This window comes from Microtus pennsylvanicus, chromosome 11 (assembly GCF_037038515.1).
Source record: "Microtus pennsylvanicus isolate mMicPen1 chromosome 11, mMicPen1.hap1, whole genome shotgun sequence".
NCBI classification, from domain to species: domain Eukaryota; kingdom Metazoa; phylum Chordata; class Mammalia; order Rodentia; family Cricetidae; genus Microtus; species Microtus pennsylvanicus.
Window position 1 is genome coordinate 92107554 of NC_134589.1, and position 24716 is coordinate 92132269.

Below are 24716 nucleotides of genomic sequence, written 5' to 3' on the forward strand. Positions count from 1 at the left end.
GGAGTTATCTTTTTTTTTTTTTTAAGATTTATTTATTTATTAAGTATACAGGCCAGAAGAGGGCACCAGATCTCATTACAGGTGGCTGTGAGCCACCATGTGGTTGCTGGGAATTGAACTCAGGACCTTTGGTAGAGCAGGCAGTGCTCTTAACCACTGAGCCATCTCTCCAGCCCGCTGTGGAGTTATCTTGTGGCTTGTTAATGCTGATGGTTGGGGTGTCTGCAGTCACCAGGGAGAGCCACATCTTGTACCTGCAGTCCTGTGACTGACTCTGCTGTGTCAGTTGGTGCAGTCCTGGTGTGGAAGAACAGGAGTCAAGCGTGACTTGAAGTCTGCCAGGCCCTCCTTCACTTGCGGTGGTAAAGTGAGCAAGGGGCCAAAGGGGAACTGACCGGCCGAATGAGGGGACACACCTGCTGCTGTGGGATCAAGAGCTCAGCTGGCCCTGTGTGAGCTTGAAGTTGTCAGAGGGGTTAATCAGCTTCTATTACCAGCCCCCAGTACAAGCTGGGGCCTACACCGAGCTGGTGGTGCCTGGTCGGGGCCAGTCACTCCTTGTCTGATCTTGCTGATCCTCTGGGTTCATTCTGTCAGACTTAGGGGGCCTCTCCTGGGGATAGATAGAGACAAGATGTTCTGTCCCTTACTAACTGATTTATGCGTGCCAGCCTATGTCCCCAGGGTCCCTCCTCTGCCAGCCCCCAGTATAGCACATCTGCCTTGTGGTCTCAACCTTCCCCATTTCCCACCTGAGACCCAGCAGGTTCCAGTCAGCTGTTCCTGCCTCTGCAAGCTCTGCACTGCCGTATGCTTGGACTTTGTGCACAGTCTCATGGAGGGTAGGGTGAAAAGGATGCTGGGAATGGTATGGGCTGTAGAGCTGGCAGCTTCCTCCTAAGGGAGACACGTAGGTGTAACACGATCAGATAGGAGCATGGGCCAAGGACTAAGAATAGAATTGAGCTCAAGCTCGTGGTTCAGGTGGGAACACAGGAATGCCAGCCATGAAGTTATCAGCCAGAGCTAGAGAAGGGAGCTAGGCTGGAGGAGTGGAGCCCAGGGTTACCAAAGAAGGGCAAAGTCCAGATGGGATCATAGCAGTTGATAGGAGGCAACATGTGTAGAAAAGGGCAAGGATCAGGCCCCAGTGTGCTTGGGACCAGAGCCAGAGAGTAAGCTCTGGGCTTGGAGGAAGCCCCACTGGGCCTCATGGCCTTCCTGGTGTCTGGGACCCTGCAGGCGGCTGCACAGCTGGCAGATGCTTGGGACAGCTTGGGAAGACAGGTACTGGGATGCTCTGCCTGGCTCAGTCCATTCCCAACGCCCAGCTGGGCTTCAGCCTAGTATAGCTCTGACTTTCCTTCCCCAGGGAAAATACAGGGTGCGGGGTTCAAGGGTAGCCTTGATACTCAGCAGTCCCGGGGTGTCTGCGGCTGCAGCTGCTGCCCTGGATGGTGTGTTCCAGGCTCTGGGCTTTGAAAACTGTGAGAAGAGGAAGGTCTCAGTCCAGGTGAGACTTACCCTGCAATCTTCACCCACTGCCACAGCGCTTACTCTTAGCTGGGGCCTCACCAGACTTTGCCTCTTTCTCGTAGAGCTTCCACGAGGAGCTGAGTTTGTTCCGGGAGCAGCTGGATATCCAGAGGGGTGCTGTGGGGTGTGCCCTTGTGGTCTTGATGGCCCCCAGTGGGCAGCTAAGGCGGTCACATCTGCTGGTTCAGGAGCTGAGTTGCTGTGGGGCCCTGCAGGGTTGCCCCAAAATCTTCCTGTTGCTCTCTAGTGGCCTCAAGGGTGAGTGTCTAGGCAGTGACCCCAGTTCTGGGAGGGAAAAGTGAAGGTGGGGGATGAACAGGAAAGCTGGGACCTTCTGGTTTACCTACATAGCCCTGTGGTGCTTCTCCACCAGCTGCCTGGGAGCCTGAAGCTTTCCTCACGGGTCTGGGGGAAATCTGCAGCCAACGTCCTCACTGGTCACTTCTGCAGCTGCTGACGGAGGTGGGGGGACCCAGAAGAAGGGAAGGCGGGGCCTGTGTCTCCCTGGCTCCCCAGAGTTAAATTTATGCACACTCTGTTGCATCTGTTCTGAAAACCTTTATCAGCTACACACATGCACGGGCTGCAGGACATGCCTTCACGCCCACATGGGACCACCAGACTCCAAACTTTCTCTACATCCTATGCCTTTGCCCGAAGTAGTCCCTGAAAGTGGTGTGCCCTCCCTGGTGGCCTGGCCAGTCTGTCATCGTGCTAACTTTCCTTGTGCTCCTGGTATCTACAGTGAGACTTCTGCCTCACCCTTTGACACTCAAGCAGGCAGTGGCTGCTACCCTGTTGTACTGAAAGGGCCTTGTGACTGAGATGGGGGTTCGGTTCTGAGGTCTGAACATCTTGCCGGGCAATCCAGTGGTGTCTGAGTGACATAGAAGTGAGAGCTGTGGACCCCAGCTCTGCTCCATGGCTCCCTCAGCCTAGCACCGCCTCCTCCACAGACCTGTGCTTCTCCAGGGAGGGGCCTGCCTCTGTGTATTAATCCCTAGGGTGAGATAATGAATTTGAGTATGAGTCAGAGCCTAGGTCTTGCTTAAGTCCATCCTGACTTCTGTGTTCCCCTCTACCTCCCTGCTATGTGACCTCCAAAGCCTGTAGTAGCTCTGAGCAGGCTAAGTTTTCCCTGGAGCCAAGAGCCTGACCTGCTTAGGATGCAGCCCACACCCATCCCTAACAGCTCAGCTCTCTGAGGCGCCCGTGGGCCCTGCCCTCTCAGCTCTTTTGCAGAGTAGCTGAAGAGTCTGCTGGGGATACCTACTGCCCATTCTTTAGGACCTCCTTGCGGGGGACCCTGTGTTTGGGAGATGTGGAGCCCTGGAGGCCAGAGGTGAGAGGCTAGTCCTGTGTGGACAGTTGCAGGTTGGGTGGAGACTGAGAGAGATACAGATGGGGAGAGGAGGAACTGGGAGTCCCCTCAGCCCACTGTGTGCCCCTAACTCTCTGTACAGTCAGACTCCAGACCAAGTGCACAGTATGACCTGTCTGGGACCAGGGCCGCCCTCCTACTGGCTGTGATTCAAGACCGGCTTGGGGCAGAGCATGATGTGGCAGCACTGGTGGACCTGTGCCAGGCCTTAGGCTTCAAGGTCACCTTGAGGACAGACCCTACAGCTCAGGTCAGGGGAAGCCCAAAATTGGTAGTTCTTGGAAGGAAGGGTACCCCTCCCCTAGGACCCTGGAGTTTTTCTTGCTAGGTTTCTCCCGCATCAAAGGCAGGAAGTACATCTATATGTCTAGCCTCTGACAGTCACTTCCCTGCCTTGGGAAGTCTGCTCTCCAAGGTCGAGGCTGAAGAAGTGGCCCCAGCCCCCTGAAGGGCAGTCAGAGGCTGGTTCAGACCTTGTCCTTGTCCTCACCACTTTAGGCATTCCAGGGGGAGCTGGTTCAGTTCCGGGAAAAGCTGGACGCTCACAAGGGCCCTGTGAGCTGTGCCCTGCTGGCCCTGATGGCCCACGGGGGGCCACAAGGGCAGTTGCTGGGGGTTGATGGGCAAGAAATACAGTCCGAGATGTTGGTTCAGGAGCTGAACTGCTGCCAGGCACTGCGTGGCCGCCCCAAGGTCTTCCTGCTTCAGGCCTGCCGTGGGGGTAAGAGGCCCTGCCTCCAGCCCAACCAGCTCTCCTGGCTTTCCTCTGCCAGTCCTTGCCCCCCCCCACTTCCCACCCACCTCCTCCAGGAAGCCTGCACACTAGCCTTTCCTTGCCCCTCTCAATCCTCTCCACAACCTTGAGCTTGTATGACTATTGCCAGCTCTACAAGCCTGCCCCACTATTAATATGGAGTCTGGATGACCCAGAAATATCCTGAGGTACCACTGAGTGAACATATCTGCCCCCTCCTTCTCCAGAGAACAGGGACCCTGGTGTGGGGCCAAGAGCTCTCCCATGGTACAGGCGCTGGCTGCAAGCGCCCCCAGGCATCCCCACCCAGGCAGATGTTCTCCAGGTTCACGTTGACGCCCCAGGTGGGTCTGCTTTCCTTTAGAGCTTGGGCTTGGCACACTGGTGGGAATCAGCCCTGGCATACTTCCAGGACTGTCATCTTGGGTTCTGTTATCCCCTCTGCCCCTTCTTTGCCAAGATTCAGGGAGGGACCTGACTGAGCCTAGCAGCTTGGAGTCAGCAAAGAGAACTCACTTCTCTGAGTTCATACAGTCCGATTGCTGTAAGGCCGGTGGTTTTCCATCTGTCTTCCTTCCCTGCACTCTTTCCGCTGCCCCTGTGCTGCCCTTGAACCAGAGATGACAAACCCGAGGCAGGTGGAGTCCCAGGATGCCAGTAAAGGGAGCTGACTCTTTTGCAGGGAGCACTGGCCAAGCAGACATCCTTACTGTCTACTCAGCTGCTGAGGGTAAGAAGCCTGTGGTTGTTGCTAGACCTAGCTTCCTGCCCTGAGACTTGGAATGACACCCAGATACCCAGAATACCCTCTGCCTGCCCGTCTCACTCCTCCCACCCTCAATAGGCTTCTAGGGTTGGGATGCTAGAGGGAAGGAGCCCAAGACTGATCGACTCTCTGGCCTTACTCCCTGACATAGGCTGTGTGGCCTATCGGGACGAAGAAAAGGGCTCAGACTTCATCCAGACGCTGGTGGAGGTCATGAGAGCCAACCCAGGAGGAGATCTCATTGAGCTGCTGACTGAGGTGTGAAGGGCGGGGACAGGGATAGACAAAGTCTGGGTTGGTAGTAGTGTTCCCTTCACCTCCCACTTGCCCCAGGGAAAGGAGAAGGTGTGCTAGCTCGCTCTCTCTCTCTCTCTCTCTCTCTCTCTCTCTCTCTCTCTCCCTCTCTCTCTCCCTCCCTCTCCCTCTTCTTCTCCCTCTCCCTCTCCCTCCCCCCTTCTCTTCCTTTATCCCTCTCCCCCTCTCCTCCTTTATCCCTCCTCCTCCTCCTTCCTCTCTCTCTCTCTCTCTCTCTGCCTCTCTCCCTTTCTTTCTAGAACAATAAAAACCTTTATTACTAGGAGGGATCTCAGGCCCACACAATATGAAATGATCAAACACACGTGGCACTTTGATCAGACCAACTCGGCAGATATACATATGGGGTGGGAGCCTTTCCCACTGGGCGAGAGCAAGGAACTCATGTTAAACCTCTGGGGCAGTGTGAAGCTCAAAGACGATTAAGTAGTACTTGGAATTTTAGGCTTGCAGAACAACAAGACAATAGCCGGGTGTTGTGGGGGCATGCATGTAGCTGGAAGGTAGCGTCGGGATCTCCGAGTTTGCCACCAGCCTGGGTTACGTAGTGAGATTGTCTGAGAAAGCATCCCCTCCCCCACAAAGAAACCGAGAGCAGACGAGGACTGCGGTGGGTGTGCCAGACTGCGCCCTCGGGCCCTAGCTGAGTGTCACTCCTCAGGTCAACAGGAGGGTTTGTGAACTGGACGTGCTGGGGCCGGAAAGTGAGGAGCGGCGCAAAGCGTGCTTGGAGATCCGCAGCTCCCTCCGGCGCCGGCTCTGTTTAAAGAATTGACAGTCAGGCTACTTCCGCTCCATCCTCCTTCCGCACTCTGTCAGCGTTGCAGCACCTTGGGTGTGGGAGCTCAGAAGCGTGCAATAAATACCTGTTCACGGTCGTTGTGCCCCGGGAAATGCACACTTTCTCCGAAATAAGTGAGATAAAGTACCTGGCACTAGAAAGAGGAACAGCTGTGCTCCTGGGGACCAAAGGTTAGATTGGGGTTTGTGCCTCGCGTCCGGGACTATAGAACCTAACAGGGCTGGTCGGATATGCTGGGAGCGGCCTAAGGAGAAGAGTCCTGGGAAGGACCAGCTCAGGGATCGCAATTCTTCCCTGCCGAGTCCACGGTGCGTGCGTTCCTCAGTCTCCACCTGACTCGGGGCACCGAGGTGCGGGAGAGGCGAGCCAAGTCGGGTCGCAGACTGTAAGAGACCATTGCAGATACACCAGTGACGTGATGGCGCAAGCGCATGGGCTGTCCCTGATCCTGAGTTGAGGGCCAGCAAGTGGAGGACGAGATCAGAAAGACGAGCCTCTCAGATCCGGAGGGACTTAGGCTGGCTGACTGCCCAGGAAGGTTCATACTGATTCAAACTTGAGGCTCCTAAACAACTCTCACTAAATAGTTTAGCCGAAGGGGCGGGACCTTTTTCCAGTTAAGTAAGCATGCGCAGTAGGCTCTTGAGAATGCCTTATACAGAGAGCTAGGATAGTGACAATTGTAGGGCCGCGTGGCCTAATGGATAAGGCGTCTGATTCCGGATCAGAAGATTGGGGGTTCGAGTCCCTTCGTGGTCGCTGCAAGTGTACGATTTTTACAAACCCTAACTTAAGAATTTCCCATTCTCGTATTTGCTTTCTTTTCACCCCACGGCTCGGATTTCCAGCGTGCTTGTAATCAACAGGTGAAGCTAGTTTAAACCAGACTATGAGCAGTTCGAATTAGCGCCGGGAAAAGGAAAACAAAAAACGCCAGATTGGGCTGCTTGCGGCAGAGTTGGAGCTGTCCAAAAGGAAGACAAAGACACTTGGATTAAAAAATTCAGTAGGCAGCTACGATGAGAAACCTTGTTTCCAAAAACCAAACAACTAAACTAGATTATCCGGTTGATTGCACAATGTGGTGGATGCAGGTGACGTCACTGAACAGGACGTCAATTAAAGCAGTAAATTTGGTTTATATGTCCACAGCTCTAAAATTCGCGAAACAATCAAATAGATTAGGTTTCTTACGATGCGAAGGTGTCCGGTCCAGGAAATCCCACCCTGCATTTGGGAGGTGGAGGCAGGAGAGTTAAAGGCCAGTCTTGTTTCAACAACAACAACAAGCCGTCTCCTTACAGGTCCAGTGTAAGGACCTGTAAAAATATAAATTTTTAAATAGCAAGAATATGTCCAGGATTGAGTTGACATTTCTCCTGGGGTGTGTGTGTAGGGGTGTCTCCATTCAAGGGATTCGGTGTAATCGGAAACGTCTTTCATCCCCGCAACTCCCACGGGAGCCACATGAGGCGAGGGCCGGGATCCAGCTCACGTGGCACAGAGCTGTGCGGAGTCCTTTGCTCTTTAATGTTATAGTGGTTTAATAAGGCTTGTAAATATAAGTTAGATCAGTAGTTACACCCCCCCCACACACACACACGAGATAAAGGAGTGTCAAAAGGACATGAAGGTAAATGTAACTGGGCTGGAACGCAACTTCAGATTTTTATTTTTATTTTTTTTTTTGAGGATGAGGGTATCGAGTAAAATATATAGGTCAGCTGTATACTCAAAAAAAGTGAAGATCTGTCCCTACCAAGTAACATTTGGTCGAAGAGACAGAGGGAGAGGACCAAAAAGGCCGAGCACTGTGCACTCTCTCTGGACAGGGAATCGGCACCGCAAGGCACCGCAAAACATGTAATAGCGCGCCGGCTCCTGTATCCTGCACAGCAAACACGTTTTCCCTACCCGCCGTCACGGTTCAAAGGGCTCACTCAATATTTGAATCTTGGACACCTTGCACACAAGATATACGTAATACCCACTCTAGACCAATGGGCTAAGATAGAACCAGTGATGTAGTTTTCAGTTTCTTCTTCAAAGTGAAGGTCCCGGGGTGCTTCGGGGCCTTAATTTAATCAGAGTTAGAGCCTTGCCTGAAAATGGACACAAAAATCTGGCAAAAGAGCAGCAATTTGTGAAAAAATAGTACACACAGCAAAGGGACACAGAAACTACGAAGAGAAACAAACTAGTGGAGGATTCATATTTCATCCCTCTCGTCAGCCCCGGTGGCCTAATGGATAAGGCATTGGCCTCCTAAGCCAGGGATTGTGGGTTCGAGTCCCACCCGGGGTAAGAAGGCTGTGTTTTAGACACCTGGAAAACGAATGTTAAGAAATTATACACAGACTTAAAAATGTCGAGACGATTTTTGACACATAGTGTTTTTAAAAACAACACTAGAGGTAGTGTTGTTTTTAAATGAAAGCAAACTAACAGTTTACAAAATAAGTGATTTCGTTTGAACTTTTTTGGTGTTTTTTTTGTTGTTGTTTGGTTTTTTGTTTTTTTTTTTCTTCTTCCGAGATAGGGTTTCTCTGTGTAGCCCTGGCTGTCCTGTTAACTCTCTCTGTAGACCAAACTGGCCTGGAACTCAGATCCACCTGCCTCTGCTTCCCCAGAGCTGGGATTAAAGGCAAAATTGTTTTGTTTTTAAATAAACACAATTATTTAGGGATCAACTTCACAGACAACGGATTAGTTTTAAATTATAGATTGGTGCTTGGAGCCTATATATGGCTCAGTGGCAGGCACAAAAGCACAGAAGACTATTTTCTTAGCTTTAGTACATGTTTAAAATAGATAATAATTCTGTATTTTAAAACTCTGTATAATGCATGGCTTCATCCTTAGGGTAAAACTTTCCCAAAATACAAGGGTTAATCTACTGTAAAATTGGAAGCTTCTGACGCATTATAACCCAGGGAACCTTCCTAATTAATTAATTAATTCATGCTGCCTTTCACATGAAGGCCTCCTTGAGGCTGCCGGTTCCCCTTACCTGTGATTCTGCAACTTGCGGGGTGAAATTCTACTTTGTTTCAGCAAGAGCAACCCTGTGGCTACAAGATGGAGGTCTTGGAGGTATGGAGTTCTTTGGGGATTTGGCCCTGGCTTTCTTTTTTCTCTTTTTCTCAATAGTTTACCCTGAGATTGGCCCTGACTTTCAACAAGACACACTTGTTTTAGAACAATTTATAATTTTTATTACTTAAAAAAAAATAAAGGTTCAAAACGAGGGTGGCGGTGGTCATCTATAATCCCAGCATTAGGGAGGCAGAGGCAGGTGAGTCTTTTATTGGCCAGCCTGGTCTACATCTTGAGTTCCAGGACAATCTGGATTGGAACCTGCTTTTAAAAATCTGCTTAAAAAAAAAAAGTCGGGGGGCCGGGCTTCATATTTATTTCACTTTCTGACCCTGTCCTTTCAACATTTTCACAATGATTTCTGCTTTCTAAAATGGAAAGCAGACACTTAGCACAGGTCTCGAAAGGACTCAGTTCCCACAGCACGAGGGATGTTGGTGCTTTCCCGTCTTTATCCGTGTACAGGTAAAACAAAGCCGTTACCGGGGGGTTCTAGCCAGCCTCGTGTGTTAGAGGCTGTATTGCAGGAGAGCCCACCTTTCTTAGTTCCATTCCTCGAAGCACCGTCCCGGATGGAAAGAGGTCGAGCTTCTTGAAGAAGTCTGTGGAGTCACCGCCTAGTCTTGGAAGTTTCAAGAAATCCAGGGAGGTGGTGCCCTTCTCCAAGCAGAGTCCATAGACAGACAGGGTCCGGAATGTTCTTCGTATTGTACCTGGAACTTTTATGTAAGTATGATATACTTGTAAAGTGTCAGGTTAAATATATAAATTTTAAACAAAAAGAGAGAAAAACCTGGCTCTGCCTCCGCAGGTTTCTGATTCTGTAGCGCTGTATATGAAATCCTCGGCCATGAGCACCAGTTCCTGCAGTACACAGACTTCATAGACAAAACAGCTCGCCCAACGTGGGGCTCGAACCCACGACCCTGAGATTAAGAGTCTCATGCTCTACCGACTGAGCTAGCCGGGCGGAGTTAACACGCCTGTTCCCTACAGACCTCTTAGAATTCTTTAGAACCTCAGGGTTCTAGAACAGTTGGGTCTTGTTTGGGTTTTGTGGGATGAGCATCTAGCCTTACACGGTAGTGGGTTTACTGGTTTACTCCTCCAGCCTCCTACAACTGCACGGCCAGTGTGTGTGTTGCCCCTTCCGTTCCCTGGAGCCACAGGGTGGGGGGCAAAGTCTGTGAGGATGTTAGTGAGACCCCAGTTTAGGGCCAGATCGGTTTCACGATCTAATAACCGTGGGCGAGCCTGCGTTTTCAAACTCGCCGCAGGGACACCGAATCCCTTGCCAAACGCTATTCGGAGGTGAAGCTTGGAGCGTTCGTTCCGCGGTCCACGTAGGAAGAACCGAACCCCGACTCCAGCTCTGGCTTCTGTATCCGGGTCTATGAGTTGCGTTGGTCTTCAGGGCCGGAGTGGGCTGCCAAGGAACAGGATCTGCGGATTCTTTGGAGGACCCTTGCTCTCCCCCTGATGTTTGAGCCTGCGGGGACTGGCGGACCAGGAGGCGGCAATCCCGTCTCATTCTCGAGGTTCTAGACTAGGATTCTATTTGCGGTGAAATTTCTAATCCGGGGTCCACCACGAGACTGCGTTGCTCACTCGAGCTCTCTGATTTCCCTTTCCCGGAGGACGGTGGTCCCTGGTCACATGCGGAGTGCTGTGCCCCAGGGCTGAGATCTGACCCTTTATGAGCGCATGGGAACTTTCTCTTCCCTCTTCACGGGGCCGGTGCCATACCTCCCTCGGTTTTCTGGAACTCACAGAAAAACGAACTCGGAAAATCTCTCCAAATAGGACTAAAGAAATAGTCTTGATGAGGCAATCGGATGAAAGTATCCAAAGATCAGCGTCAGGCTTTATCTACATGGTGGCTCGTTGGTCTAGGGGTATGATTCTCGCTTTGGGTGCGAGAGGTCCCGGGTTCAAATCCCGGACGAGCCCTTACTAAAGTTTTACTTTTTTGCAAAGTGAAGGTTTTGGATTTTAGCGACGTGCTGGATCCAAGAACAGAGTCGAATTTCGGTCACCAGGTTGGGTCCTCTGTTCCCACATACGTTCTGCCAAGCATCTCTGGTCCGCTGCAACTCTGGTGTCTAGTTGCAGCTAGAGGACAAATTACGTGCGATCTAGACTCGGGATCCTAGCAGAGAACAAGGACCAGCCATCCCTGTCTCGGCAGATCCCTGGGTGTCGCGTATCAGGTCTCACCATTAGACCGCTCTGGTTCAGGGCACATTGTTTTCCTTCGGGTGACGTAAGTTCGCGAAGTTAAATTCCGGAGACTCGGGTTTTCCGAAACACCTTCTGGGAACGCCCTCCCACAACCACGGGGAGGAGATGGCGGCAGCGGAGGCAGGTGCCTTCAGCCTTGGGGCCTCCGTGATAATGCTGGGCACTCGGGCTCCGAATCTTTTTCTCACCCTACAGTTTTACTAGATTTTATTACTTGATAATCCAGGTATGTCAAGGTCATTAGAGAGAACGACTGCACTGAAAAGATGGTTTGCTGCTCACAGAGGAGAAAGTGGCGTCGCGAGTGACAGGAACTGCGTTTGCCTTATAAACAAGAACTGCATTGTGATTTTTGTAGAAGAGACCAGGAGAGTTAATGGGGCGCGCATTTAGCTAGTGTTAATGATTTCCGTAGGCTTTAGGGGATATGAGCGACCTAGTCGTCTGATATCTAACTCTGGATGACTGGGACAAGTCATCCTAACTTTAATCTTATTAGAGTGTGACATCGGAGAAAACAAAGTTGGCTAACCTGCGAGACTGTGTTAGCCAGGCCCAGAGAGGGAAGCACCAGAATGAAGAAAATGGGCCTATTTCAATGCTACGGAGTGTTAACAGAGTATAGCTCTTCAGGAGAGCAGACCAAGAGCTGGCCTCAGGCTGGCAGCTCCATGCCTTAGTAGTCTCAGCTCCCCCCCCCCCCCCTCTCGTTTCTTGAGACGGTTTCTTTGTAGCTTTGGAGTCTGTCCTGGAGCTAGTTCTTGTAGACCAGGCTGGTCTTGAAATTCATAGAGATCCACCTGCCTCTGCCACTCCGGAGTGCTGGGATTAAAGGTGTGAGCCACCACCACCTAGCTCCAAGTTTCTCCTCTTAATCCAGGGTCCTGGGACTTTGAGTTTCCATCCCTTAAACACCATCAGGTTTCTTACATAGACCTTAAGGTTGCCTGGGGAGGCCTCACCTTCCCTGACCCCTGACAGGGAGGCCTGATGACAGGGTCAAGGAGCAATCATCCTTTCTGTCAGAAGCCTTCTGATGAGGCCAGAACATTTCGAAGACTTATTCCTGATTTCTTAAATTTATTTTTATTTTTTGAGACGGGGATCTCTGTGTAACAGTCCTAGCTACCCAGAGACTGTGAGAGTCCCATGAGCCCAATGACTTGCTGTTTTAGGAGAATGATTATTTGTTTAGGCTGTGTAGAGGTCCTGGGTTCAAACCCCAGCTAAGCTTTCTTTTTAAGAGAGACCACAGGCTGCATGGGTTTGGAATGGTTAATTGCCTTGGGAACTGACAGGTGTGGCTTGGTATTATTATAGATGCTGTTTGGGATGATGAGTGAGGCTTGGAACTGTAGGCCTCTCTACTCCTACCCAAAGCTGGTCTTCCCAATTGTAGGCAGACTGTTCTGCTGGCAGCCCCAGCCCCTCACTGTGTAACCAAAACCAAAGGAACAGGACTCTGGTGGCTATGGTGGACCAGCAGATTCAGTCTCACAGGAACTCTGCTGAACTGGCTGTGCACAGCCACACACGGCAACACACACCAGCAGAAGCTGACCCCTCTCTGCCCTCGGGGTCTGATTCCCATCTCAGTAGATAGCATACACCAAAAGCCAACAATTACTCAGAGGTCACATGGGTTTCCCCTATAGCCCCAAGATCATGAGTCTCAGCACGATTCCCCGGGCAACCACGACAGATTTTAAATCTTATTAAATTTATAGTCAGTTATGCTGTTCTTTGGCTCGTGTGTAAGTATTTCAGTGTTGGTCTTGGACCACTCTTTTTTTTTAAATATTTTTATGGTTTATTTAACTTTATTTCATGTGCATTGGTGTGAAGTGTCAGATCTTAGAGTTACAGACAGTTGTGAGCTGCCATGTGGGTGCTGGGAATTGAACCCGGGTCCTCTGGAAGAGCAGTCAGTGCTCTTAACCACTGAGCCATCTCTCCAGCCCCTTGGGCCACTCTTGCAACCTCAGCGTGTGCCGAGGTGCCAGGCCCCAGGCAGGTGGGAGCAATGGCAGCGGTTCCCTCCAGGGCTGAGGCTCTCATGCCAGGCTGTAGAGCTCGTGTGTGGATCTAGGAAGTGGGCTTTCCTCAGGCGCTGGGAGCAGCTAAGGTTGCAGCTTGTGGATGGGCTGAGGTGTCGGGATTCCTCAGCTTCAACTGAAATGATCCATAGGAGGTTATTGACACCATACAGATTAAAAGTTTTAGGTCCTTTGATTCAATGGTTTTCAACCTTCCTCATGCTGCAACCCTTTAATACAGTTCCTCACGTTATGGTGACACCCCCTACACACACCATAAAACAATTTCATTACTACTCCATAACCATAATTTTACTACTGTTATGAATCATAATGTAAATATCTGATATGCCTAAGCTCAGGGGTACAAAGTTTTAAAACGTAAAACCCACACCGGCACTGGTGGCGCACCCCTTTAATCGCAGCACTCAGGAGGTAGAGGCAGGTGGACCTCTGTGAATTTGAGGCCAGCCTGGTCTACAGAGAGAGTTACAAGACAATCAGGGTTACACAGAAAAAAAAAACTTATCACAAAAAAAAAACATAAAGAGGAACAAAGTTAGAGGAGAGCCAGAGTCACCTTGTGCTGTGGCCAGTGCAACCTGGACAGCCGAGACTGGGTGGGGGGGTGCCGGGATTGAGACACGGAGGTTTCTTTTCAGGTGGAAGAAGAACAGCAACCTTTATTTTGCCCAGCAGCCTTTTATACCTCTACTCCTTCTGTGGAGACCCACCAGCCAGAAAGAACACAAACATCCTTGTCAATTACAGACCATAAGGAAGTTCCCCTGCGGGTCAGGGGGAGTGAGGGCAGCTGGATTACAACAACTCCCCCCGTTTTATTTTTATGGGGAATAGCCCTTTAATTTTTTGTCTTAGGTGGCATCCTGCCCCCAAAGTATTTCCCATCCGTGGCTACCCAGACACACAGCCCTAAACCAAGTATCCCCAGGACTGACAGTGCCAAGGAGCCAGACCAGCGCTGCAACCATCTAGAATGCACTAAGTGGATGGTAAAATGAACAAAAGCAGCATTCCAAACCCCTCTCATATGATGGTTGAGTTCCATAACAGTAGCAGAAGCATGCAATACAGTGCCATGAGTAACACACATAACATGATAAACCGTTGAAAAGTCCAAAGGTAGTCCACTTGCTCCTGAACCAGAGCCACTTGTTGGTTCAAGGACAATATGTCCTAATGAATATGCCCATTAAGATCATTTTGAATGTCCAAAGCATTGCTGACTCTTTCAGCCTGCTGGTTGACAATCTCAGCCGTCTGCACAGTCTGTGAACTTCTGCCGATCTTCTATGGTTTGCTGATACTCCTGACACTGCCGTGGTGTCCCCCAGGCGGGGCACCCACTGGGTCAGGGCAACATGCCAGCAAAGCTCTGCTCCAGCTGCCTTCTGGCCCCAGCCGCATTCTCTCTGGGTCCAAACTGCTGCATGGAGTGGAGCAGAACTCAGGGAAGCAGGCTCGCTGCTCCTGCTCCAGAACCATTGAAAGGGCCCCACTTTAAGAATCTTTTAGGGAATTAGGGCGTTGTCAACCTGTCTGGCTACTTACTGCTGAGTGAGGGCGCTGCATTCTTTTTTTTTTTTTTTTTTTTTTTTTGGTTTTTCGAGACAGGGTTTCTCTGTGGTTTTTGGAGCCTGTCCTGGAACTAGCTCTGTAGACCAGGCTGGTCTCGAACTCACAGAGATCCGCCTGCCTCTGCCTCCCGAGTACTGGGATTAAAGGCGTGCGTCACCACCGCCCGGCAGGGCGCTGCATTCTTGAGGGGGTGTTTTACATCAACATTTCAGCGAGTCACAGTAATTCAAACCAGATAAATTTGCAATGAATCCACAGGTTCTCAACCTCTGTGGAGACAAAAATATAACTTTTGCAAAGCATCAAATCCTTAGGCCTGTATTTTAAAGTCAAAATATCTTTCTTAGCAGTTCCCAGAATCAAATGTCTTTCTCCAGTCCAGAACACAAAAGACAACACAATCAACACAATAAAAGAACATTGTATCTTTTGAGGCCCTCAATTCACCTTCCTGCCTCCTCTTTATTTCTTCCCTACTGGCCAGTCTGCCAGAGGGTGCCACTCAGAGCATCTCTGGCTATGAAAAAACACATACTCCTTTAAATCTGACTGAGCTATTGTTTGTATGAAATCTTTGGCTGTCTTCCTTGTTACTTCCGTGCCTTGTTGCTTTAAGAGTTTCAGTTACTTTTTGAGGCCTTTCAATTCACCCTCCTGCCTCTTTATACTTGCTTATCTTTTGGAGGATGTCCCTCTGAGTTATCTCTGGGGATGAAAAATTAGAATACTTTACCTTCCCCAATACGCTCCTCGATTTAGCCCGCGGCTTGAGCGACCCCGTTCACGTGTCCCCACTTTCCAGATCTCGGTGGAACCTCCACTTGCTGTGGCCAGCACAGCCTGGATAGCCAAGAATGGGGGTGGGGGGTGGGGGGTGCCGGGATTGAGACTAGGAGGCTTCTTTTCAGGTAGAAGAGGCAACCTTTTATACAACCTTGGAACCTTCATTCCTGGTAGGCCACAGCTATTACTTTAGACAGAGCTTGACAATTATTTTTTAATTGTCTTACACATATTCTGGTTATTTCGATTTACTTTAAGTTTTTGTTGTTGTTAATATATCTGGACCATGGTCAAGGTCATGGAAATCTCAGAAGTGGTATGAAGGTGTGGCTATAGAAGGAAGTGCTGCAGAGAACACAAAATGGAGTCAGAACAAGATGGCTCGTTCTTAGTCTTTCAATAGTAACCAGGGTTAGGAACCCCTGTGTCATTAGCACCACTTTGAGGCGACATGGTAGAAATTGCAGGGCCATGCCAAGGAGGGAGTGGGACACCACACTGGTCTAGGGACAGGTAGACAAGACTCAACACGAGCTGGAGTATTTCCTGTTGGCAAATCCTATGGTAGACTTGGATGAGCTGAGCCTACAGGCCAGTGGGGGAGAGGGTCCCCCATAGATGGACAAACACAGCCTTGGACTTAACGTTAAACTCAGCAGACCATACTTCTCAGCTTGGGGTACCTCCTGCAGCGCTTGCTGGCCTGGAAAGAGTCACTGTCTTCCGAAAGCAGCCTCGGGTCTAGAGACGCATAGGGAGAGTGGTGTATCTACACTCGAGGTTATACCCACAAACTGCTCTATCTGGGGTTCCAACTCAGACACAGGATTAGGGGTACTTCTGAGAAGAGGCCGGGCCTGCTCTGGGTTATTACGGGTTGTATGAAATATCAATTTTTCAGACTACATTTAGCCTCGAGTGACTCCATTTTATAAAGCAAGAGTTTTGATCTGAGTCACTCCATTTTGAACATATATGTTAAGAAAGAATGATTCCATATCTTGTTTATAAAGTAGACAATGGCTGTCTGCCAGCACAAGGAGGCGGACTGACAACGTATCTCTATGAGTAGATAACACCTGCGATGTAGTAAATCCTATCACTCATGCCAGATGAAGCCCTTCATTTTGGACTACAGAAAAGGAGCCTCCTGAGACTGAAGTGCGGCGGTCCTGTTGGCTAGTCACCCCACCCTGCCACGTATTAGGAATTCTGTCCAGGGATTGCCATAGCGAGGGACCTCTGCCTCTGGACCAAGGCTCCAGTGCAGTTTCTGCTGCCTGCTACACTCGGTTGGTTTCAAAGTACCGTTCCAAATGGCTGATCACCTGCTGGACCGCAGTTCATTAGGATGGACATGGCTGGTCTACTATAGACCCTGGCCACTGCCTTGGTTCTCCATCTCCAACTTTGGGATAGCCTTTCTGAACTCTGAAGCCTCTACACACGCGCACGCACACACACTCTGTGAGAACTGTAATGGGTGATCTCAGAGTTAATGAATTAGGAAAATTGGAATAGAAAGAACCCGTGACTGCTAACATCCAGATATCTAGCCACACTGGGACTACTTGTCAAATTGCAGGCAAGAAAATCAACGTAGGTTGTGACTTTACTGTTACTCAGTAGATTCGGACCTTGCGGAAAGACAAGCCAAATGTGTCCCTCTGTTTCAGACGTTAACACGCGCCTTGCCCACGCGACTAGTGGGCTGGTTTAGGGGGAGAGAGGCAACTGGTACGTCTAAATCAAGCTCAGTCACTAGGGAAAGAAGCCTGAGGACCTGCACCAGGAGAGATTACCTACGACTCAGGTGGATTCTGGGATACGGTATCATCTCCACTGTGAAAGCAAAAGATACAAACCCATATTGAGACTTGAATCCAATCCAAAGCAGAGTTATAGCTCTAGACCAACAGACTCTGCGGCGCGCCAAGACGCCACAACAGGATTCTTCTTGGAACACGCTTTATTGGAGCACAGAAGACTGAAGTTTAGATAGAGGCGAAAAGACACCCCCACCCCCCCAGTCCGTCCGGGGAATATATTCAGTGCCTGGTCCACCTCTGACGTGTCATCGCTCGATTTAACGTGTCATTGCTCGATTGGCTCAGACCACACTGAGACGATCATGTGAGCAAGACGTGTGAGCAAGTGATAGGTGGGAAGCAAATTACTCTTGGGCCAGCAGCGAGCGTGTGCAGAAGTTGTTTACCAACTAGGAACAATAGCAAAAACGGCAACGGGCTTAGTGCCAGACCCTGGGAACATGGCGGCGCCGTGGTGCGCTACAAGACTCTCCGCAGTTTTTTCCTGACCAACTCAAGGCTCGGTTCTTGAGCGATGTGTCCAGACTCAGAGACTATCAGGAGGATCCACGTGCAGAGGCCTCAGGCTTGGAGAGGAAGAATTGGAATCTGCAACTCTGGGTCCGGGGCCCCTCTGGGTCTCCCCAGTCAGTGCTCCAGTGTCTTATTGTGCTCAAGCTGAGGTCTGCACCAGTGAGGAACTTGTGGGTCTTTTCCTGCCTCCACTACCTCAGGCCAGAGACCCTGGGAGGGCGGGGGTGTTGGCTTTGGGTTCTTGGGGTCCCAAAGAGCAGCAGCATGTAGCAGCTGTCACCCTGCTCTGTCTGGTGGTGATAGGAAGTTCATGTATGGTTGTGAGGTTTGGGGTCAGACTGAAAGACGAAAGTGCCGTCTCTTGGCCATTCTGCCCCAACAGTAGACCACTTGGACGAACAAAAGATCACCCATTTCTTCTTTTGAACATCGATTGACAGGTTGTTGGCTTGGGCGCTGACGTCAGGCCAGTGGTCTAAAGTAAGGCTCAATGGGGTGGTTAGGGTTTGTCCCATCTTCTCGAAGAGAAAGGAACCAAATATAAAAACAAAGGAACAAAAAAAAAAAACCACACAAAGACAGAGACAGAACAGATGCTGACAGGGCAGACAGAGACAGAACAGATGTGCAGCGCAGCAAAACTCAGACGGAGGCTCTGAGGGTCCGGATCCCTCTCCTCCAACTAGGACCACGTATTCTTCGGATATGGGCTGAGCTCCGAAGAATCAGGCTCCAGAAGTCCTTGCGGACTGACTCCGATGACTGCGGGGGAGAAGTCCCAGGCTCGTCAGGCCCCTTCCCTCCGCCAGGTACAGCGTACTCAGACCTGAGTGTACAAAATTCGACAAAGAACACGGAAGACCCTCAACAGAGAACACTGAAGACAACTGAACAAAGAACACAGAAGACAACTGACAGAGCTGGCCAGCTTACCTCCCGTTGGTGAGTCGATGGTCCCTGGGTGGGGGGTCTCAATTCCCGGCCAATGCACCAAATGAAAGACCCTCGACGAGGACCTCTTTTCAGGAGGAGACCTCCCCAACGCCAAGGAACAAGCCGAGACTGCACGGATGCAAATCGCAAGAGGTTTATTGAGTAGACACAGGTACCTGTGGGCAGCAAGTCTTTCGGAGGACTTGCGCACCTGCCAACTGGAGGGCGGGCTTTTTATAGGGAAGAGCAAAAAGCAAGTTTACAGAAGCAAAAGCGTGGTTATCGCTCGACCAGAATGAGGCGGGGGCATGAATGGTTTCCTCTCTCAGCATGGGTGTCAGCAAGAAGCAAGTTTACAGAAGCAAAAGCGTGGTTATCGGAATGTGGCGGGGGCATGAATTGTTTCCTCTCTCAGCATGGATGCCTGGCAACAATCATCCTTTTCCTATCTTATAGCTAACCTGCTTTGTTGACATCTTGCCTTGCAGTCTTCCTATTTCTATCTCATAGATCTCCTGCCCTCTCAGGCACCTGGGATGTTCTTACGGGAGCAGGCTGGCTGCTGATCCGGAGAATTTTTTTTTTTAAAGCAAACAGGACGTTCCCCCGGGAGCATGCTAGCTATGGGTTTTGAGGAGGGGGTCTGTAGGGTCTTTCAAGACATGGGGATCACATCAGACAGCCTGCTTTGCCTGGGCCATGTGGAAGCCTGTGGACTTCCTGTGGGAGCCTGCTTCACTAGCAGGTGTGGCTGGCAGAAGCCCCAGCTCCTCCAGTCCAGGAGACGTGGAGCCCAGTTCTCTTCCTTAATGAATTTGTCCCTGAGGGGAAACGTTAGGAAGTCCAAGGCTATGGCAGGGTGTGGTGGGTCACACCTATAATTGTAGCTGGGGGTGGCAGTGCACACCAATAATTCCAGCATTTGGGAAACAGAAACAAGAAAAGAAAAAAAAAAGCAGGGGAAAAAAAATCCAGCAACCCAATTATGCTCACTGTCCTAGGCATTTTGAATTACATGCTGGGTTTTGCTCTACTCAAAAATTGTGGGTTGGTGAGGACAAGCTCTTCGAGCCCCAGCTTTTGGTAGCTTTTGTCCCCTATGTTGGCAGCGGAGACCTGTAAGAGCATGAGGTAGCATCCTCTAGTGTTCCAGCCGTCATGCCAGCCTCCAGGGCTGGGCCTGTCTATCATTGAAACCTGCGCCATCTACCCCTGCCTTTCCTCCCCTTGTCCCTGTTCTGTCTGCTGTCTGTTTCCTTTGGGAAGACTGTTCCTGTAACTCCCTTATGCTGTCTGTTAGTCTTTCTTTGTCTTACCAACTCAGCCTGCTCTGCTAAAAGGTACCAAAACCGCTTGAGAGATGCCTTGCGTTAGGCCTGATGTTGGAAGCTGCACCAGAAGGTGCCTTTCGTAAGAGTGATTTCCAAGTGGACTCAACAGCCAAAGGAGGCGGCCTGATATGCAAGTAGAGGGTTTTGTTTCCAACAGCCACAACCTTCCTTCTTTAGCACCAACCACAGCCATCAAGGCTTGTTTTTTTGGACCAGCCACAACCATCTCTCAGCTAGACTGAGGGAACGTGGCTTCTCTGGCTCAGGTGGCCATGATCGCAGAGTCATGAAGAGTTCACCTCGTTGTGAGCGAGCAGGAAGTCTGGTCCAAGCCATTTGGAACAGGTTTGGCTGAGGTTACACCTTCACACCCAGGCAAATCAGTTGTGATCAGCAGCTAGTTTTAAAGTTTCTGCGGACTGTCCCTGATGGCTGTGGTGGCCGCAAAGACAAGTCATTTCCCTAGGCAGCCAGAGCAGCAATGGAGAGTCTGGGAGCTGCTAATTCGGGAGTCACATGGCCCCATCTTCAGTGTCTTTGCTTACAGAAAGAAGCAATCATCTACACCAATAATGATTTGAGCCGGGTGTGGGGGCACATGCCTTTAATTCCAGCACTCAGGAGGCAGGAAGATTTTTGTGAGTTTGTGGACAGCCTGGTCTACAGAGTGAGTTCAAGGACAGCAAGGACTACACACACACACACACACACACACACACACACACCCTTGTCTCAAAAAACCAACAACAACAACAAAAAAACAAACAAAAACCCATCTCCAAAACCAACCAAACAACAACAAAAAACCCACTAACAGTAATTTTGTTGTTTTATTTCTCAAGACCGGGTTTCTCTGTAGCCCTGGCTGTCCTGGCACTCACTCAGTAGACCAGACTGTCCTCGAACTCACAGAGATCCACCTACCTCTACCTCTTGAGTGCTGGGATTAAAGGCACGAGCCACACTGCCCAGCACTAATGGAAATTTGAACAGTGCTCTAAGGTTAAGAGAGAGTTCATTTGTCTGCTAGACAGATCTCATACACCATTACAGCTTTTTAAGCAAAACTCCAAAACATCTTATGGTGGATTGATTAGTTTCCTATAGCTGCTGTTACAAATTACTAGAAAGAATCACTAGGTATTCTTGCCATTCTGAAGCCAGCAGTTTTTCCTAAAGACATTTGCAAGGTCTGCTTCCTCTCAAGACTCTAAGGAAGACCCTTCCTTGTCTCCTTCAGACTCTCATTGCTGTCTGCAATTGTTGTGGAATATTACTTTATGTAAAGGTGTGTTACATTTGTTTACGTTGTGAAATATCACTTTATGTAAAGGTGTGTTACATTTGTTTATGTTGTGGAATATTTAACTATGTAAAGGTGTGTTGCATTTGTTCTATGTTGTGGAATATTACTTTAACTATGTAAAGATGTGTTACATTGTTTATGCTGCATTTGTTTAATTATATAAAGATGTGTTGCTGTTTCACCTTGCCTACCTAAGGCACCTGATTGGTCCAATAAAAAGCAGAATGACCAATAGCTAGCCAGTAGAGGGATTGGTGGGGGTTAGTGGGAGAGAGAATAAATAGGAGGACTCTAGGCTCTAGATTGGCGAGAAGGAAGGAGGGAGAGAACTAGGGAGAAAGAGAGATGCCTGGGGCCAGTTAACCAGACAGCAGCCAACCAGACACGGACTAGGACATACAGAATGAAAGATTGGTAAAAGCCCCAAGGCAAAGTGTAGATGAAGAGAAATGGGTTAATTTAAGTAGTAAAAGCTAGCGGGACAAGCATAAGATAAGGCTGAGCATTCATAACTAACAATTGGTCTCAGTGTCATCGTTCGGGAGCCAGTTAGTAGCCCATAGAAAGCCTGCTCCACGCAGTCTTTGTTGCCTCCGTCAGCCTAGCAGTCTCTCCCCACTGTGTTCTTACCTCTGCTTCAGTCACTGGATCGGGGTTCACGCCACTTCATTAGGGCCTCACTCTGTTGGGGGCCGTGGACCCAGACCCTGAATTTCCTATAAACAACTTGTTATGCTTGTAGCTGCTCTGGAGTCCCTGATGGGCAGGGGAGTGGTTTCTGGTGGGTTTGGCTGGGGCGTGGCTATCAGTTAAGGGTCTATATATAAGCGGCTCTGGTACACAATAAAGGGGGCATTCTTGTTTCAAGGATGACCCGTGTCTCTGTCTGTGTGTCTTTGTGTGTTTAGATCTCCAGGCCCTTGCCCAGCTCGGGAATGGTCCTATAGTGCAGGCTCATCACCATAGGTATAGGTATCACCATAGTACACGTAGTAGCACGGACGGCACACACTCAACTTTGCTAATTATATCTCTACTGTACTGTGAGGTCCTAGGTAACCTGGAGGTTTTTGTCATTGTTGTTGTTTGTTTTGAAACAAGCTTAACTTATAGAGAGCCACCTTCCCCTGCATCTTGAGTGCTGGGGTTAATGGCACACACCGCCATACCTGACCTATACATATATTTTGGGGGAGAAACTATGTCACCTCATCCAGATATTGTTTTGTTGTTTATTTCTGTTTTGTTCTGTTTTGTGACAGCCTCCTGTGTTCTGTCTAGGCAGCTGAGGATGAGTTTGTCCCTTCTTTCTTTCTTTCTTTATTTTTTTTTTTGTTTTTTTCGAGACAAGGTTTCCCTGTGGTTTTGGAGCCTGTCCTGGAACTAGCTCTTGTAGACCAGGCTGGTCTCGAACTCACAGAGATCCTCCTGCCTCTGCCTCCCGAGTGCTGGGATTACAGGCGTGCGCCACCACCGCCCGGCTCTTCTTTATTTTTTTTGAGACAGGTCTCACTGTGGCTTAGGCTGGCCTGGAACTCATTATGCAGCCCACACTGTCCTTGATTCCCAAGGGCCGGGGTTACTACTGTGAGACACCTTGTCCAACATAACTGGAAGCTTTAAGTTATCATGAAGATCCATCCATCCACAGCTAGCAAACCGGAAGTCCCAAAGCATCTTACACAAGAGCAGTGTAAGAAGAAGAAATGAACAGAATAGATGAAGTTAGAGGGACTCATGCTGCCAGACTTGGGAGTTAGGGGACAATGCACTCAAAAGAGCTGTGTCCTGGGTCTAGTCCTAAGCAGAGGGACATATCTATCTCTCTTTCCTTGTAAGTGACACTCTGGCTTAGTGAACCCAAGTATCTAGCGCTGCCCAATCGTCCCGTCATTTTGATTGATGGTAAAACTGAGACAGATAAATGAGCTGTTTCTCTCCCTGGGATACTGGGCAGCTGTTAGGTATTGTTAAAGCCCTGTTAAAAATCACAATTAGTGAATGATGACTTTTTCTTTTTTTGAGACAGGGTCTCACTGGGCCTGGGCTTTGTATGTAGATCAGGCTGGCTTGAAATTTATGGAGATCTGCCTGCCTGTGACACCAGAATGCTGGGAGTAAAGATGCGCTCCACCGTGCCAACTAGATTCTTTATGTAAGCCCCTCTTCTGATGTTCATAAGTAAGCACAGACATTAGTGATGGAGCAATACGAATTCCTAACTGGCAGTTCTTAGACTCTCCCTTGTTGCCCTAGCTGCATTGAGCAAAAGTACTGTGTCAGTCAGACTCCCACGGCGGCACCAGCTGACTGTAACACAGGCTGAAATCCTTACAGAACCCACACAACGCTGCCCACAGCTGACTGTAACACAGGCTGAATCCTTACAGAACCCACACAACGCTGCCCACAGCTGACTGTAACACAGGCTGAAATCCTTACAGAACCCACACAACGCTGCCCACAGCTGACTGTAACACAGGCTGAAATCCTTACAGAACCCACACAACGCTGCCCACAGCTGACTGTAACACAGGCTGAAATCCTTACAGAACCCACACAACGCTGCCCACAGCTGACTGTAACACAGGCTGAAATCCTTACAGAACCCACACAACGCTGCCCACAGCTGACTGTAACACAGGCTGAATCCTTACAGAACCCACACAACGCTGACCACAGCTGACTGTAACACAGGCTGAAATCCTTACAGAACCCACACAACGCTGCCCACAGCTGACTGTAACACAGGCTGAATCCTTACAGAACCCACACAACGCTGCCCACAGCTGACTGTAACACAGGCTGAAATCCTTACAGAACCCACACAACGCTGCCCACAGCTGACTGTAACACAGGCTGAAATCCTTACAGAACCCACACAACGCTGACCACAGCTGACTGTAACACAGGCTGAATCCTTACAGAACCCACACAACGCTGACCACAGCTGACTGTAACACAGGCTGAATCCTTACAGAACCCACACAACGCTGACCACAGCTGACTGTAACACAGGCTGAAATCCTTACAGAACCCACACAACGCTGCCCACAGCTGACTGTAACACAGGCTGAATCCTTACAGAACCCACACAACGCTGACCACAGCTGACTGTAACACAGGCTGAATCTTTACAGAACCCACACAACGCTGCCCACAGCTGACTGTAACACAGGCTGAAATCCTTACAGAACCCTCACAAAGCTGACCACAGCTGATGGTTTCAGTTCCCAAGGGCACAGCTTCAGCCAGGGCTATTTCCGTTTCCGCCAGTCTTTTTGCCATCATAAGCCTGCGTGATCTCATCCCTGGCCAGAAAGGGAGCAAGCACATCTCATAATCTAGCAGAGGGATTACTATGTTTAGTTCTAAAGAGAAAAAGCTGTGATTGGTGCAAACGCAAGCCTTCATTTGCATGTGAGGTGTGCTGTGATTGGTGCAAACACCCCTCTCCTTACTTTGTGATCAGGTGTTCAGCTGTCTGGAGTCTTG

General features: G+C 49.7%; 2 protein-coding genes, 1 long non-coding RNA gene and 3 other non-coding genes across 8 annotated transcripts in view; 4 read left to right on the plus strand and 2 right to left on the minus strand.

The window, feature by feature from the left end:
• Positions 1-176: 176 nt before the first annotated feature.
• On the minus strand, positions 177-1610 carry LOC142831540 (uncharacterized). Of its 2 annotated transcripts, XR_012907063.1 has the most exons (4): positions 1525-1610; positions 753-897; positions 417-613; positions 177-297 (listed from the first exon to the last, which is right to left on the minus strand). It is a non-coding gene; the product is annotated as an uncharacterized LOC142831540 (long non-coding RNA). The 2 variants fall into 2 exon arrangements; XR_012907062.1 differs by having other exon boundaries at positions 177-613.
• Positions 1083-5630, plus strand: LOC142831522 (uncharacterized). 2 transcript variants are annotated; one of them, XM_075941729.1, is made up of 11 exons: positions 1083-1287; positions 1373-1513; positions 1599-1794; positions 1910-1998; positions 2768-2878; positions 3000-3167; positions 3416-3638; positions 3899-4015; positions 4354-4401; positions 4589-4695; positions 5414-5630. In XM_075941729.1, the coding sequence occupies exons 1-11, from the start codon at positions 1213-1215 to the stop codon at positions 5525-5527; spliced, it is 1389 nt and encodes a 462-aa protein (XP_075797844.1). In that variant the 5' UTR covers positions 1083-1212; the 3' UTR covers positions 5528-5630. The 2 variants fall into 2 exon arrangements, with proteins under 2 accessions (XP_075797844.1, XP_075797845.1); XM_075941730.1 differs by lacking the exons at positions 4589-4695; positions 5414-5630 and having other exon boundaries at positions 4290-4369.
• Positions 5631-6240: 610 nt separating this feature from the next.
• Positions 6241-6313, plus strand: Trnar-ccg (transfer RNA arginine (anticodon CCG)). Its single transcript has one exon. It is a non-coding gene; the product is annotated as a tRNA-Arg (tRNA).
• A 1472-nt stretch (positions 6314-7785) lies between these two features.
• Positions 7786-7858, plus strand: Trnar-ccu (transfer RNA arginine (anticodon CCU)). The gene has a single exon. It is a non-coding gene; the product is annotated as a tRNA-Arg (tRNA).
• Positions 7859-10528: 2670 nt separating this feature from the next.
• On the plus strand, positions 10529-10600 carry Trnap-ugg (transfer RNA proline (anticodon UGG)). Its single transcript has one exon. It is a non-coding gene; the product is annotated as a tRNA-Pro (tRNA).
• A 12083-nt stretch (positions 10601-22683) lies between these two features.
• Positions 22684-24716, minus strand: part of Znf597 (zinc finger protein 597) — a 324428-nt gene continuing 322395 nt past the window's right edge. The window contains exon 3 of the transcript XR_012907061.1: positions 22684-22704. The gene's annotated coding sequence lies outside the window, so the exon portion shown is untranslated. The remainder of the gene's footprint in view (positions 22705-24716) is intronic.

Coding starts and splice junctions, on each gene's coding strand:
- LOC142831522 (XM_075941729.1), top strand. CDS start 1,213: ATGGCCTTCCTGGTGTCTGGGACCCTGCAGGCGGCTGCACAGCTGGCA. Junction 1,288..1,372: donor GGGACAGCTTGGGAAGACAG/GTACTGGGATGC, acceptor TTCCTTCCCCAG/GGAAAATACAGGGTGCGGGG. Junction 3,639..3,898: donor GCTTCAGGCCTGCCGTGGGG/GTAAGAGGCCCT, acceptor CTCCTTCTCCAG/AGAACAGGGACCCTGGTGTG.